Below are 13,481 nucleotides of genomic sequence, written 5' to 3' on the forward strand. Positions count from 1 at the left end.
AAAAAAAAACATATACCCAAATAAACAAATGATAAATCATATGTTTTCACCAGCATTTCTACTCCAACAGTTCTTTTTCGAGAGGTGGGTAGCATTCTTTTTCATAAATTGCTAGGAATTGTCCTGAATCATTTATATTGCTGTTAGTAGCAAAGTCTATCACATTTAATTGTTCCACAATGTTTCAGTTACCATGTATAATGTTCCCCTGGTTCTGCTTATTTCACTCTGCATCAGTTCATGGAGGTCTTTCAAGTTCTTTCTGAAATCATCCTGTAAATCATCATTTCTTACACAGCATAATAGTATTCTATCACCATCAAATACTGGGGAACTTATTTTTTAAAGGAAAGAAGACTTTATTGACTTTATTTTCCTCAATAGAACTTGGGGATGTCATCCAGAGTCAACCAATGAGATTCTGATGCGTCCTGTTTTCAGAATGTATTTGAATGTCAGTTGTACTCTAAACACAGAGAGAGCGGAAAGGAACATAAACAAAAAATAAACTCATTATGGTCAAAGGGGATGAGGGAGAGAGGCAAAGCTGACATTTTAACCTGAGGGCACTGGGTCCAGTTGGCCGTTGGTTTATGCTGGTCTGGCCAAGGAGTCTTGGAGTAGGAAGGTGCTAAGATACTTAGCAGCTAAACAGCTATTGGAGGACCTCAGCTGCCAAACACAGACATCATCCTGTACACTCAAGTGGATAGAGAAGTTTATTTTACCAAAGTTGGCAACTCCTACACAGACCAAGGTGTGGAGAAAAAAGACAACCTCCAGACCTAGAGATCCCCATTCTTTACAGTGTTATACCTCAACATTATCCCTACTCAAAAAATCATGAGATGGCAGAGTTAAAATTGTCCCTGAAAAATCCTTATTCATCTCCTAAGTCTGGGGGTAAAATAATGGAAACCTTGTGTGGTAGGTTGGTTTTCTGAACATTGCCCAGCTTGTTGTTAACAGGACAGAGATATCCATTCATTAATCGATTCCTTTGTTCACTTGTTCAGTTAGTCCGGCAGGCAAGTAGCAAGAGCAGAAGTAACTGTCTTGTCTACAATTACTCAGAACTGACTCAGTGATAGCTGAGAAATTCTTGTAAGTTTGAAAGCCATAACCTGGGGAGAAGGTGGTTTTCTACTTCCCTGTCCTTCCCATTTTTGTAAAGGATCTGAGTCCTGAAGGTGGTATTGTCTAAGCTCCAGGCAAGAGCCTAGAATTTGTCACTGATTGGGGTCCCCTGTAGGATGAGGGCACGGCCCAGGGCAAGAGCAGACTGGCAGCCTGCTCCACTGGCGAGAGAATTGGAGCTGTTTCTGGAAAATGAAACTGAAAGTTCAGGCATGTCCTTTGATCCATGCATGAGGTAACAGACCCTTCGTACACAAGAAGCTCTGAAGTTCTGAAAGCAAGGAAGGAGCTCGGGTCCAACCTGAACCCGTTTCCTGTGTTTCTTTGGGTCTTCACTGCTTATATCTCCCCCTTCCCCTACCCTCCCACCAGACCTCCCACACATTTTGAATGCTGCCAGCCACAAGGCACAGTAGGCTCTGAGTCAAACCTATCACAGGAAACGTGGGGTGGGAAGGTGATTGCCCAGGGTTCCAGGTCCAGGGTCCGAAAATAGAGCAAAGCTTGGTGTCTGGACGATGTGGGAAGGTGCCCAGAGCCAGAAGATGTGCGGAGCAAAGGGAATGGGTGTTGCTGGCAAGAGCAAAGAGAGATAGAGAAAGCAGTTCAGAAGTGGGGATTCTGGCTGAGCCTGAGAGCTGGGAGGTGGCAAGTGAAGCCTTTCCTCTTGGTGCCCACTCCACTGAACTCAAGATGGGTGGAAGAAGTATGATCGTGAGGTCATAGTCCTGATTTAGCGTTAAAATCTAGGGGAAAAGGCTTCCAAGCCACTTCACTCTTGCTGTCTTTGGAATGCTAGGGCCACTGGGAGGAGAAATAAGAGGAGGAGGGAAGGGAAAGGATGTCTGGGGAGGAATCCTGCATGGGCAAGAGACATATGGGGATGCAGTCATTTTGCCCTGGGTAAATGAGATCTTGTACTGGAGTTGGGGAAGAGGAAGGGGGATAGTCATTGCATGGACTGCTTCCCAGGACACTTATGAAAGGACAGGCAGCTCTGGGGGCCAATGGGGGAAGTTGCCTAGGCTACTGGTGCCTCCTCTACTTGGCTCTTCCTACAGCACTTGGGCTTGGGGGTTGGGGGACTTTGCCCATGAATTGAGTGCAGGAAGAAGAGCCAGCAGCCAACTCCCCTGCATTCACTATCTATCACCATTCAAAGACTGTGGAAAGGGTGACCCAGAGGGCTGAGCTCCTCCTAATCCCTAGTAACTCTCTTCATGATCAAATCACTTCAAAAGAGCACCTGCTCTAATCGAGAGCCTGTGCAGTGGCAAAAATAATCATGTAAGTAAACCTAGGCCTTGTCCTAGTCTTGATAGAGTCAATCACTCAAATATACAAGCAATGGTAATACGGGAAACAGAATTTTCAACAAAGTGCTATTTGAAGCCTATGGATGGAATAATCATTTCTAGCAGAGGGGATCTGGGAATACCCCTTGGAAGAGGTGACTTGTTGAGCAGTCTAAAAGGATGAATAGGATAGAGAGGCATTCTGGGCATGGACAAATGTATAGAAGTAGGAAAGTATAGGACATGGGCTCCTTGGATGAAGACTTTTTTCCCCCATGGGGAAATGGGAAAATAGTCCCCATTTATTAATAATTGTTGGAGGGAAACTAAACAGGCTTGAGGATATCTCTAAAAGGGAAAGAAGCCACTTTCTCATCTCTGGGGGCAATTGTTTTTCTCAGTGAAGTGGATCTTTGCCCCTTGCCCTCGCTTAGTATGTTAAGGAATTGCTCCCTTTTAAAAGAAAACTCCTCAGATTTGTCTTTCCATGCCCTGCTGGTCATCCCAAAGTCTGAACTTATTAAAGAGATTTTGGAGATAAATCCATCATTTATAGTTTAGAAGATGAGGTCTGGAGCCATGATGCCATTTGCCAGTGTCCAAACCTTAGTGGTGGAATGAAGATTTATCTTTGGGTCCTCTGCTTCTTGATGGAGAAACAGTGAATACAACACTTCAGCTGAATTAGAGTGGCCTTGAGGGGCACTAGTGGGAAATAATGCCAGGAAGATAGGTTGCTTTTAGATTGTAGATAATGAGTCTTCAACTGAGCAAAGTGATAGCAAGTCATTGAGAAAACAGCACAATATGTGTTGGTCCTCTTGAATTCAGCAGTAAAGCATTCACTACAATCAGCTGAAATCTGACTTTGTTTCCGTTGTGCCAGTTCTCTTTGGAATCGGGCCTCTTCCTCGTGCTACCAGAGAAGAGTATTTTCCTTGTGGTAAAAATCTTCTTACTTAAAGATCTTAAATATTAATTTTAAAATCAACAGAAGGAAGAGAGAGGGGAGTTGAAGGCTCAGGTGAGGAGTGAGCTGCCTGTCTAACTTTAGCTAAACTATGGATACCTCAGAGTCTTTGCATACTGAGGGTCTACAGGCCTTCCATAGATTTGCTATATGGAGTCCTGAGGCTGTCCTCACAAAACTCAATGGAGATTATGGGAGAAAGTCGAAGATTCAAGAAAAACAATTCATGATGCATTTTTTGCAAAAGGGAAAAATAACCACAGAATTCAGTGCAACATCCAATGTGAAAGAGGGCTCATTTCTAGCCCCTTCTGGCCCTCAGTGCTAGTTGTTTCCCTGCAAACTGTAATGGGAAAAGGATAGAGATAGGATAAGATTTAAGAGAAGTGGAAGACTGTCTTTAAGGTACATACTAGGAACTCAAGGGAAAGGATTTTAGCAGGCAAAAAGCAGAGGAGGAACAGTTTGGAAGTGATAGCTGCTAGAGTGTGACTTGACTTCCTGTGGGAGGTTGGGGGCTTCCTGTCGGGAATGGTGGAGGAAAGTTGGGCTTTTTGGAGCTCATCTACCTCAACCTGACTGTGGAGAAGGAGTATACCCTTAAGTCATCTTTGGAGGTACTCTGTTTGATTTGGAGATACTCTGTTTGATTTGGAAAGATCTAGAAAAGGATATTACTATACCTGCTCTGATTTTGAGAGGTGTTATCTAAAAAAAAATCCTGTCAGATGGGCTTTGAGGTTTTACCTCAGGGGTCAGACCCCCTGGGGTAAACTTAATCGTTTAAGCTTAATCATAACAGTTTTCAGAGACAGCTTTTGGTAAATAAATCTAACCAACTACTGAGGGTCATAGATAGGTAGCTTAGTCAGATTTTGGGGAATACCTAGATAGAAACAGGGAGCTGATAACTTAGCCAAAAGACCAGAAGGATCCCTCCTGTAAGGGATGTGGAGGATTTTGGGAAACTAGCTAGATCCCTAGAGTTAGGGACACCTAGTTCTGAACCCTCAGTTTGTATCGCCTTAAAATAAAAGAGATACTGTTTTTTACATATCAATTGTTTCCAAGGCATTTGCACAACTGGCCCAGTGAGAGAAAATGAGTCTGTTTCACTCTCACTAACTGGAGATTAGAATACCCGGAGATCCCAGCTGGGTATTGAGGGGATCACTAAGTAGATCTATCACTATCCCATCTGGCTCTCTCTCCCCTTATTCTTTTTTTTAAAACTGAGATAAGCAGAAAGAAGGCAGGGAGAAATCTTAGATAACAGAAGCATGCATGATTCTTCCTGGGGTTGGATCAGTTAAATACAGTAACGATCCCAGGGCCAATGATGAGGAAAGAGGCCAGAGGTCAACAGGAACAAGACAAGAAATGCAGCCTTCTGCGGGGATCCAATCCTTGCAGGATCCAGGAGAGCCCTTGTAGGAGAACAGCATCAGCAACATGAGGGTAGAGATGAGAGACAATCAGAATTTCACCTGCAACCAGGCATTGCAGAAGACTGCTCTGCTTTGGCTTGCACTGATTTTTTTTTTAATACATTTTAGATTACACATACATTTGGCTTGCAGTTTCATTTTTCAACATACAGCTTTCCTTGCAGATAATGGAATAAGTCATACATTAACTTCTATAAAATTACAAAGTTGGTTGATTGACATTCTATAATTATCCTATATTCTTTGATTATAACAAAAGATGCAAAGCTTTGCAGAAAATGTTTGTGTTCTCATCACGGGGGTAACTGAGCTAGAAATTGCTTCTTCATCCACCCGTGAGGTACAAGACATGCCGTTAAGCTAAGAATAATTGTTGATTACACTTAACCAATTAAGCTAAGAATGGTTATTCTTTACTCTAATCAATTACACAATTAACCAACAGTTATTCGTTATACTGACTACGAAAGGCCAGCTTTCACTGGGCCAGTCTCTTGGGAGATGGAAATGATGTTGGCAGACACGAGTGAAAATAACCCAAGAGCTTGTGAAATTTGCAGAGGCTGTTCTCTGGGGCCATCTGCTGATGTTTATTTTTATACCTTTTTTCTTTCTTATGATCTTATAGAGATTCTGCTCTATAACTAGAGACTAATCTGAGTGGTCTAGGGTAGTCGTCTGAAGCAAAGAATGAAACAGATTGGAAGCACGGCTTGTTAGCTCATAGTACTCTGAGATATACTGGAGTCACCACTTTATTATAAAGGAAATTAAAGATCCCCTTCCCCCAAAAGCCCAAGAAAGTTTCCCACAATTACAGAGAGCAGTATTTTTACTATAATCAAAACAAAAGCCTTAGAAGCCTCCAGGTGTAGATAAAAAAACCTATGCTAAACGATCAACTATATGTGTTATCTTTAAGTGGAGCCTGGGACATCTCATTAGGCCAGAAAGCCCCTGAAGTTCTCAGCCTTGATGGTATTAAACAATTTTTTTTTTGTAGCCTCATTATTTTACTTTAATTCTGGGCAAAATGCCCTGCCAAGGGTTCAACCTTGGCTGTACCAGCCATCTGTGTTCTCGGTCAAAGAGGAACAGAGTTAGCCCCCCTCCTGCTGGAGTGCTGAGAGCCCAAAGCTTTTTCAATTAGACTATAATGCATTTTGAAGGAAGGTGAGAATTATGAAAGGAATTAAAAGAGGAATCTCCGATTTTTATCTTAGATATCCCACTCCGTCTAGACCCTAATAGGAAGAAAAACCAATACACAGCTCTGCCAGTCTGTATTGATCTTTTGAGGGGGTCCAGATAAAAATATCTACTTGAGATTCTAATTTCTCTTAATAGCTCCCAACATGATCTCATAAAGGGTTTGGCATGAATTTCCCATTCATTTTTTCTTAAAGATAATGAATTAAGTCACACATTAACTCTTACTATATTGAAATTTCATATGATTGACATTTTATAATTATCCTACTATGATTAAACAAAGAGGCAAGCCTATCAACAATTATTCATTACAGAATGGCTGAGTTGGAAATTATTATTTTCAACCATCCGTAAGGTACAGAACATAGTTTCCTAGCCAAGCATAATGGTTAACTATATTTTAACTAATTAAATCAAGCATGATTTTACTTTACTCTATTCAATCACAATCAATCAAGAAGATTGTTATGCTAGTTGATTATACAAGTACATCAAAAATGATACAATAGGGGGCAGCTGGGTAGCTCAGTGGATTGAGAGTCAGGCCTAGAGACAGAAGGTCCTAGGTTCAAATCTGGCCTCAGACACTTCCCAGTTGTGTGACCCTGGGCAAGTCACTTGACTCCCATTGCCTAGCCCTTATCACTCTTCTGCCTTAGAACCAATACACAGAAGTTAAGGTTTAAAAAAAAAAAAAGATACAATAATATCAACTTGGTCCAAATATTGTTTCAATTTCAGTTTTTCATTTTTCAATGTTTTTCAAAGGTAAGTTTACTGATATTTATGCTATGGGGTTAAAAAGAATGGTCTGGGGTGACGGGAAAGTAACTTTGGCTAATATATCATTCCCTGTCTTCCTTGTAGCATTCTATTTCAAAGATCAGTGGGAGTTTGGGAGCATATACAGGCCAGGTGCATTCTTGCTGGGGAATTTAGAATCTTTAACATTAACTCACTAATTGCTGGTTTATTGTGGGGTGATTTCAGGGAATTTCTGTATTACTGCATATAAGGGAGGGAATTTCCTAGGAGTTTGTAGGGGGCTTGTGGGGGCTCTGTTATTAGGCTGTATTGTTTTTCTGTGTTTCCCTGGGACTGAGTAAGGATATTGATTACAATAATTCCAATAAAAGGGAATGTTAGTGAGAAAAGAGTCACGTAGGGGAATCTGAGTGGAATAACCATCCTTCTGTCACCTGCTATACAGGTTCCAGAGTTCCTGCTATGATGATTAGATTAAGTCTACACTGTCCATCTTTAGATTTAATCACCAAAGGTGAGAGCACCTTCCAATTCTGGGAGATCCTAAACACATGTGCTAGAGTGAGTAACCAATCAGAATCAACTGACTGCCCCCTACGCTTTCTATGAGAAATTGTCTATTGTGATTGGACACTCAGGCTAGGAGAAGGCACTGGAAGTGGCGCATACGTGACCCCTTCAAAAGAGGGACTTGAGGGAGTGAGGCTGCTGGTTTGGTGAAGGGGACCTGAGGGAGCTTTGCTGGTTTGTGACCGAGACTGTTCGACATGGTGAGTTTAAAGACTGAATCTTCCTGAACTTTTAGTAAGAACCTTCCTTTTATAGACTCTGTGAATGAAGTTTGCTCCATTCACCTCCAGGTTTCAGGCCCTTTAACCCTCCACTGAGGGTTAAGATCTACCTGAATTAATTAGTGAGATAGATTCTTATTTTCTTCCTCTCTCTCTTCTCTCATGTAAATAAACTTCCATAAAAGTCAATTTTGATTTGAGATTATTCTTAATTGAGGATTGATAATAGTTCAATCCTCTGGTGACCATATTTAATATATTGAACCCATAAAACCCCTTTTTCACCCTTACAATGCAGGGCTGTGCAAACATCATGAACTTTGATAGCTTCTGGCAACTAACCAATTATATTTCAGAAGATACAATTCAACATAACCCAGTTTAAGTATTATATCAATAACAGTCTTTCATTTTTCAATATTTTTCAAAGGTATGTTTGATATGTTGCCTAGGCTGTGGAATTAACAAACAGTCCAGTGGAGTAGGACATACCAGCCTTTTCATGGAAGGCAATTCTCTATTTTTTCATCCATTGTTCTCCTAAGTTAATATACCAAATCAGGGAAGCTTGTCCTTCCTGGTTTTCTATTATGTAAGCTTCTGTGTATGGGAATGGAGAATGAAAGTACAGTTTTGTTGGGGGTTTATACCTAGGAGTGTCCCATCTACAACCCCTTATTATCATTATAGGAGCAAATGGATCCTTAGTAGATTGGGAAAATATTTGTTTCAACCCTGCAGGCATTTGATTCTTTTCTATACCATTTGCATGACTAGAAAGAGTCTTTAACATTAAATCACTTTTTCTTAAGTTGTTAAGTAGTGACTTTAGGGGAATTTCTGTATCAATAAATATAAGGGTGGGATTTTCCTGGGAATCTATAAAGGCCCTAATAGCAGCCTCCAGGTGTTCTTCTGTAATTCCCTGGGACTGAGTAGGGATATTGATGATAACAATTCCAATAATATGGAGTATTAGTAAGAGAGGAATCACACTGGATAGTCTAGGTGGGTGTTTCCATCCTCCTTGGAGGCCACTTTGCAGTCCTAGAATTCCACCTGCGACCATGTCAGACAATATGGATTTGATTGATCCCAACAGCCTTCAATAGCTCTAGGCTTTTTCCTCAGCTTCACACAAGGTGATTCTCTCAAGCTGCAAAAAGACAGATTAAAGGAGATCCTTCAAGTCACGTGTGGCCTCAAGCTTCTGATCACTTTGAAGAGCCAACTCCCCAGCAACCTACCTTCTCCCTGAATCCTTCCTCTACTGCTCCTCTTAACTTTCCCCCCTTTACCCCAGTCCCCCTCTAGCTCCAGGGCCCCCTAGAGTCTCACCTGAGGCTGTGAGAGACACATCTGAGCCCTGGGAACTGTCATTGCCTGGAGACAAAGGAAGTAAACAACCCAGTGAGGGACATCATTAATGAAAAGGGGATGTAGGAAAGGAAGAGGACCCAAAAGGGTGAGCCTTTCCTCTGATGTTTCATTTCTCCTATCTCAAAGGTCATAGAGGCTGAGCCTCCTCTTTCTAGCCTCCATGTTAACCTTGCACTTACCTGCAGCTGGAACATACACTCTTCCTTTTCCACCTAGAAAAGAAAAAATAATGGCAGTTGGGCACCCAGGAGAGGAAACCCTCTGAAGAGCCCAGAAGTTCACTTGCTTTGTCTAGTAGACACAACAGGTTACAAATGTAACTCCACAAACATTCCAGTACAGTATCCAGATCCAGGAGGATGAGAATAAAAGGAACCACAAAAGGGTAACTTCCAACCTCCAGGCCTTTATCCATGAGCTTCCAGCCCTGGTGTGTCCCCCTCAGCACAGACACATCCCTTCTCTTGGCTGAGATCCCCGTATTCAACTCTGCTCTGAGGATGAAGTCGTTTCCCCCCTGGGCCAGCCTCCTGCTATCTGAGGGGCCCCTTCTAGGCTTCTCTACCTGAATTCCTTCTCCTCAGCATCACAGCTCCAGCCAGGACTGCAGTGACCAGGATGAGGACCCCAGCAGCGACCCCCACAATGACCCACACGGAGGAGGCCTGGGGCTCTGAGGAGGGAGAGAAGAGAAAGGCCTGAGTTGGCTCTGCCTGGCATTCTCTCAGCCCTTCCCAGAGGCCCCCCCAGAGCTCCACCTTCCTCCCCCTTTCCCGGCCCTCCTCCCTGTTCTCACCCCATTTCAGGCTGAGGGGCTGGGCCAGGGCCTCGTGCTGGACTCGGCAGCTGTATCTGTCTTCCTGGCCCGGGGCCATGGCCACAGCGGCCCACTTCTGGAAGGTGCCATCTCCCCCTGGCCTGGTCTCGATGAACTCCGTGTCCTGGAGCTGCTCCTCACCATCCCGCAGCCACATCAGGGAGATCTCTGCGGGGTAGAAGCCCTGGGCCCGGCACCGCAGGGTCACCTCCCCGTCTGGGCCGCTGTGCCGGGTCACTCTGGCAGAAGGTGGGTCTGAAGGCAAAGGTCAGAGACATTTTCAGGCTCTTCCCTCTAGGAGCACAAGGACAGACCAGGAGATGGGGAGGGCTCACAGCTGGGACCGTGGAGTCTACAGGGTGCCTGGGAGTGCTAAGTGCACAGCTGTGGCTACAGGGAGGCAGGGAAGGGTAGGCAAAGCTGAGTCTGGGCCACAGATGTAGCTACAGGGAAGCAGGGAAGGGTAGGCAAAGCTGAGTCTGGGCGTTGAGTGCTGTGTTCCCCCAGAAAGGGCCAGGCCTTGCCTGTTCTCAGCAGAACCTCTTTCCCATTCTCCAGGTGCTTGAGTAGCCACAACACACAGGTCTCTTCCAGATAAGCTTTCTCTTTCTCAGAGATACTCCTCTGTTCCCACTTGCGCTTGGAATTCACAGCCTGGGGATCTATGGCTGTCCACATATAGTTTTCTGAGTTCAGGCAGATGTAGTCTTTCCCATCATATGCATATTGTTCAAATCCACTCTTGAAGCTGCCATTGGGGAAAATCTCGCAGCCGTACATGTGCTGTATGACATGAACCCCTGCCCCATCCCCAGAATCCCAGTCAGTGAAACCAGACACATCCCCATCCAACAACCCATTCTAACTAGTATGGCACTGGGAGTGATTCCTCTGTTTTAGGTGGAGGTCACCCCCTCACCCCCAAGTGGAACTGGTAGGTGACTGTGGGATGGGTCCTGCCCCCAGCCTCCCCTCCTCTCCACTCTGGGCCTGATCTGTGATCACGAGTACTCATATCACACACCTCTCTCACTCTGGTTGTAGTAGCTGCGCAGGTTCTCCAGGCCCTCCTGGTAACTCCGTACTGCTCTCCTAGACATCTGTGTCTCCCGTTCCCAATAGTCCTTGTCCACTTTGTCCATCCATGGAGCCCGTGGCTCCATCCTCTGACTCTCACTGTCACTGTCGAAGCGTACGAACTGCTGATCATCCACATAGCCCACGGATAAGAAGCGTGGCTCTCTGAGGTCCAGCCGGGATATGGCGGTGGAGAAATACCTCATGGAGTGAGAACCTGAGAGGTGGGGACACAAGCCCAGGCTCAAGGCAGTGACTGCACAGCCCCCACAAGGGCAGCCCAGGCTATGGCGAATTCCAAGGGACCCTGAACAAACCAGTCTTCCTGTTGTGGGGCAGACAGTGGGCAGTGAGAGGTGGTAATAGGAACAAGACTCTCAGACTAAAATCTTGTATTTCTCACCAGTTAGCACTCGTTAAACATCAACTGCAAAACCCCTAGTTTCAGCATTAGTCAACCAGGAATTACAGATTGATCAGTTACCCACTTTGTACTAGAACTGTAAAATTCTATATTGGGCATTAGCTTTGAGCCTAATCTGTTTTATTACTTACTCATATTGTTCTATATTCACTTTAGATCAGAACTATAAGACATAATTAATTATCTACAGTGGTCTTCCAATGTACTGCACACACCTCCCCCATATTCTCATTCCAGAAGGGCAGTAAGACCTCTCCCACACTGACAAATGAGGACAAGATGGACAATGGGGGAACAAGAGACCTGTGCAGTGGGGATCTGGCATTCCAGAAGAATCCCCCCAACCCACCATGCTTCTTATCCCCTATGGCATACATGTCAAACCCCAAAACATGCCTCCACCAGAATTTGGCCAGGCCTGTTTTCCAGGGTTTTCAGGAAAGGTGAAGACTTCTCTGGAGTGGGAGATGACTGACCCCCAGACTCTAATAAATATGCACAAAGCAGGGAAGCTGCTACTTTACACTCTGCACCTGGAAAGGTGCTATTCCATCAGCCCCAGAGAGGCTACTCTACTAGCCCCTGGGTTTAACCATCAGCCCTAGGGCTACTTGATAAGCCCCCAGACTATTCCACCAGCTCTTGGGCTATTATAACACCTTAAGCCTCTTTTTCTTCAAATAAAATTCTTTTCTTACTTCTGGATTGAACAGAGTTTGAGTCTCCCATTTTGGGGGCAAGACCCTGCTACAAACTTGGGTGTGTTTTCCCACAGAACAGAACAGTGTCATCTTCGACCCCAGCCCCAACGCCTCTCAGTGCTGCTGGTGCATTCTGTAGTAATTCTCGTCACTATATAACACTTGGAGATCAGCCACGGCTTAACTGAAAACATTATCCGAGCAGGTCCTAGTGCCCCTCTTCTCCCCATCCTCACCCACACCTCCTCTCATCTAGGATCCAGGTCTCTCACTAGCCACCTCCTCCAGCCCCGTACTCTGTGTCCTCACCTGGCTCCAGCCTCCTCCCCCCGGATCCCCACGTTCCCCTGTGAAGCTCTATATCAAAGCTGCTCCTGGTTCTGCTGTCCTCGCCCTTGAACAGCTCTGCTTCCTTCTTAACCCAGGACTGTCACACCCTTCCTCCTTCCGGGCACCTCTACCTCAATTACCTGTGTCCTCATATCTACCTACGAATGCCCCAACCCCACCCCTCAAAAAATAAGGAACGGACGCCAAGACCCCGCCCTCTTCCCAAAGCACAGCTGGGGGATTCCAGGCTGCTGACCCCCAGCGCACACACAACCACTTACTCGTTGCTTCTTCCTTTCACCTCCATTTCTAGGTCTGACTTTTCTTGAGGTTAAGTGAAGGAGCCCTCAGTAGCTGAAGCCCTCCCCGCCCACATCTACCCCTAGACACTAATCTCCAGCTGGCCGGTTAATATTATTCTCTCCTTACCTGCCCACGTCCCTTTCAGGATCACAATCTCCAGCAAAACGACAGAGACTATACAAGGCTTCATGGTCTACGGGCAGAAGAGAAAGATCACGGAAGCAGTTTGGATTTAGATTCACTCAGGCTCAGCTACCCAATAGCAACGTAATATTGCTGTGCCGTCATTGGCAAATGGGTAGACTGACTACACATAGGCTAGGAAAACAAAACTGATAGCAAAAAAGTCCAGCTTTAAAGACGTTCTCTTTGTGCTATTCACAGAACGGGGCGTCCCCTCCGAATCGTGGTAGCGATTTCAGAAACACACCGTTCTTGTTATCAAGAAATGAGATCGCAGCCCTCAACCCTTTCCCCAACTTCTCTCTCCTCCGCTGATTTTACTCATTCTTTCCTCAGAAGTTAGGAAGACATTTTCCTCACAGAGAATTGAGGGCTGATGATGGTTGAATCTCTTTAATAGAGCTGCTCTTGGTTCTTCTGTCCTGGCCCTTGGATGTCAAGGGCTCTGCTTTCTTCTTAACTTCCCCAGTATTGTCAAACCCTCTCTCCCTCCTGGCACCTCTGCCTCTACGCTCCATTTCCTTACTGCCACCTACCAATCCACTCATCCTCCCTGACAGGTTCAACTACCCAATAGTAAATGTAATTTAAAACAAGACAAAAAGTCATTGGCTAATGGGCAGAAAGAATGCATACATTTGGTAGGAT

General features: G+C 44.8%; 1 protein-coding gene across 2 annotated transcripts; it reads right to left on the bottom strand.

The window, feature by feature from the left end:
• Window positions 1–4,728: 4,728 nt before the first annotated feature.
• Window positions 4,729–12,858, bottom strand: LOC123245219 (patr class I histocompatibility antigen, B-2 alpha chain-like). 2 transcript variants are annotated; one of them, XM_044673984.1, is made up of 8 exons: window positions 12,777–12,858; window positions 10,840–11,109; window positions 10,340–10,615; window positions 9,795–10,070; window positions 9,564–9,671; window positions 9,178–9,210; window positions 8,957–9,001; window positions 4,729–4,829 (listed from the first exon to the last, which is right to left on the bottom strand). In XM_044673984.1, exons 1-8 carry the CDS (start codon window positions 12,838–12,840, stop codon window positions 4,762–4,764), a joined length of 1,140 nt encoding a protein of 379 aa, XP_044529919.1. In that variant the 5' UTR covers window positions 12,841–12,858; the 3' UTR covers window positions 4,729–4,761. The 2 variants fall into 2 exon arrangements, with proteins under 2 accessions (XP_044529919.1, XP_044529920.1); XM_044673985.1 differs by lacking the exon at window positions 4,729–4,829 and adding an exon at window positions 7,999–8,774.
• Window positions 12,859–13,481: the final 623 nt, after the last annotated feature.

This window comes from Gracilinanus agilis, chromosome 4 (genome assembly GCF_016433145.1).
Source record: "Gracilinanus agilis isolate LMUSP501 chromosome 4, AgileGrace, whole genome shotgun sequence".
NCBI classification, from domain to species: Eukaryota; Metazoa; Chordata; class Mammalia; order Didelphimorphia; family Didelphidae; genus Gracilinanus; species Gracilinanus agilis.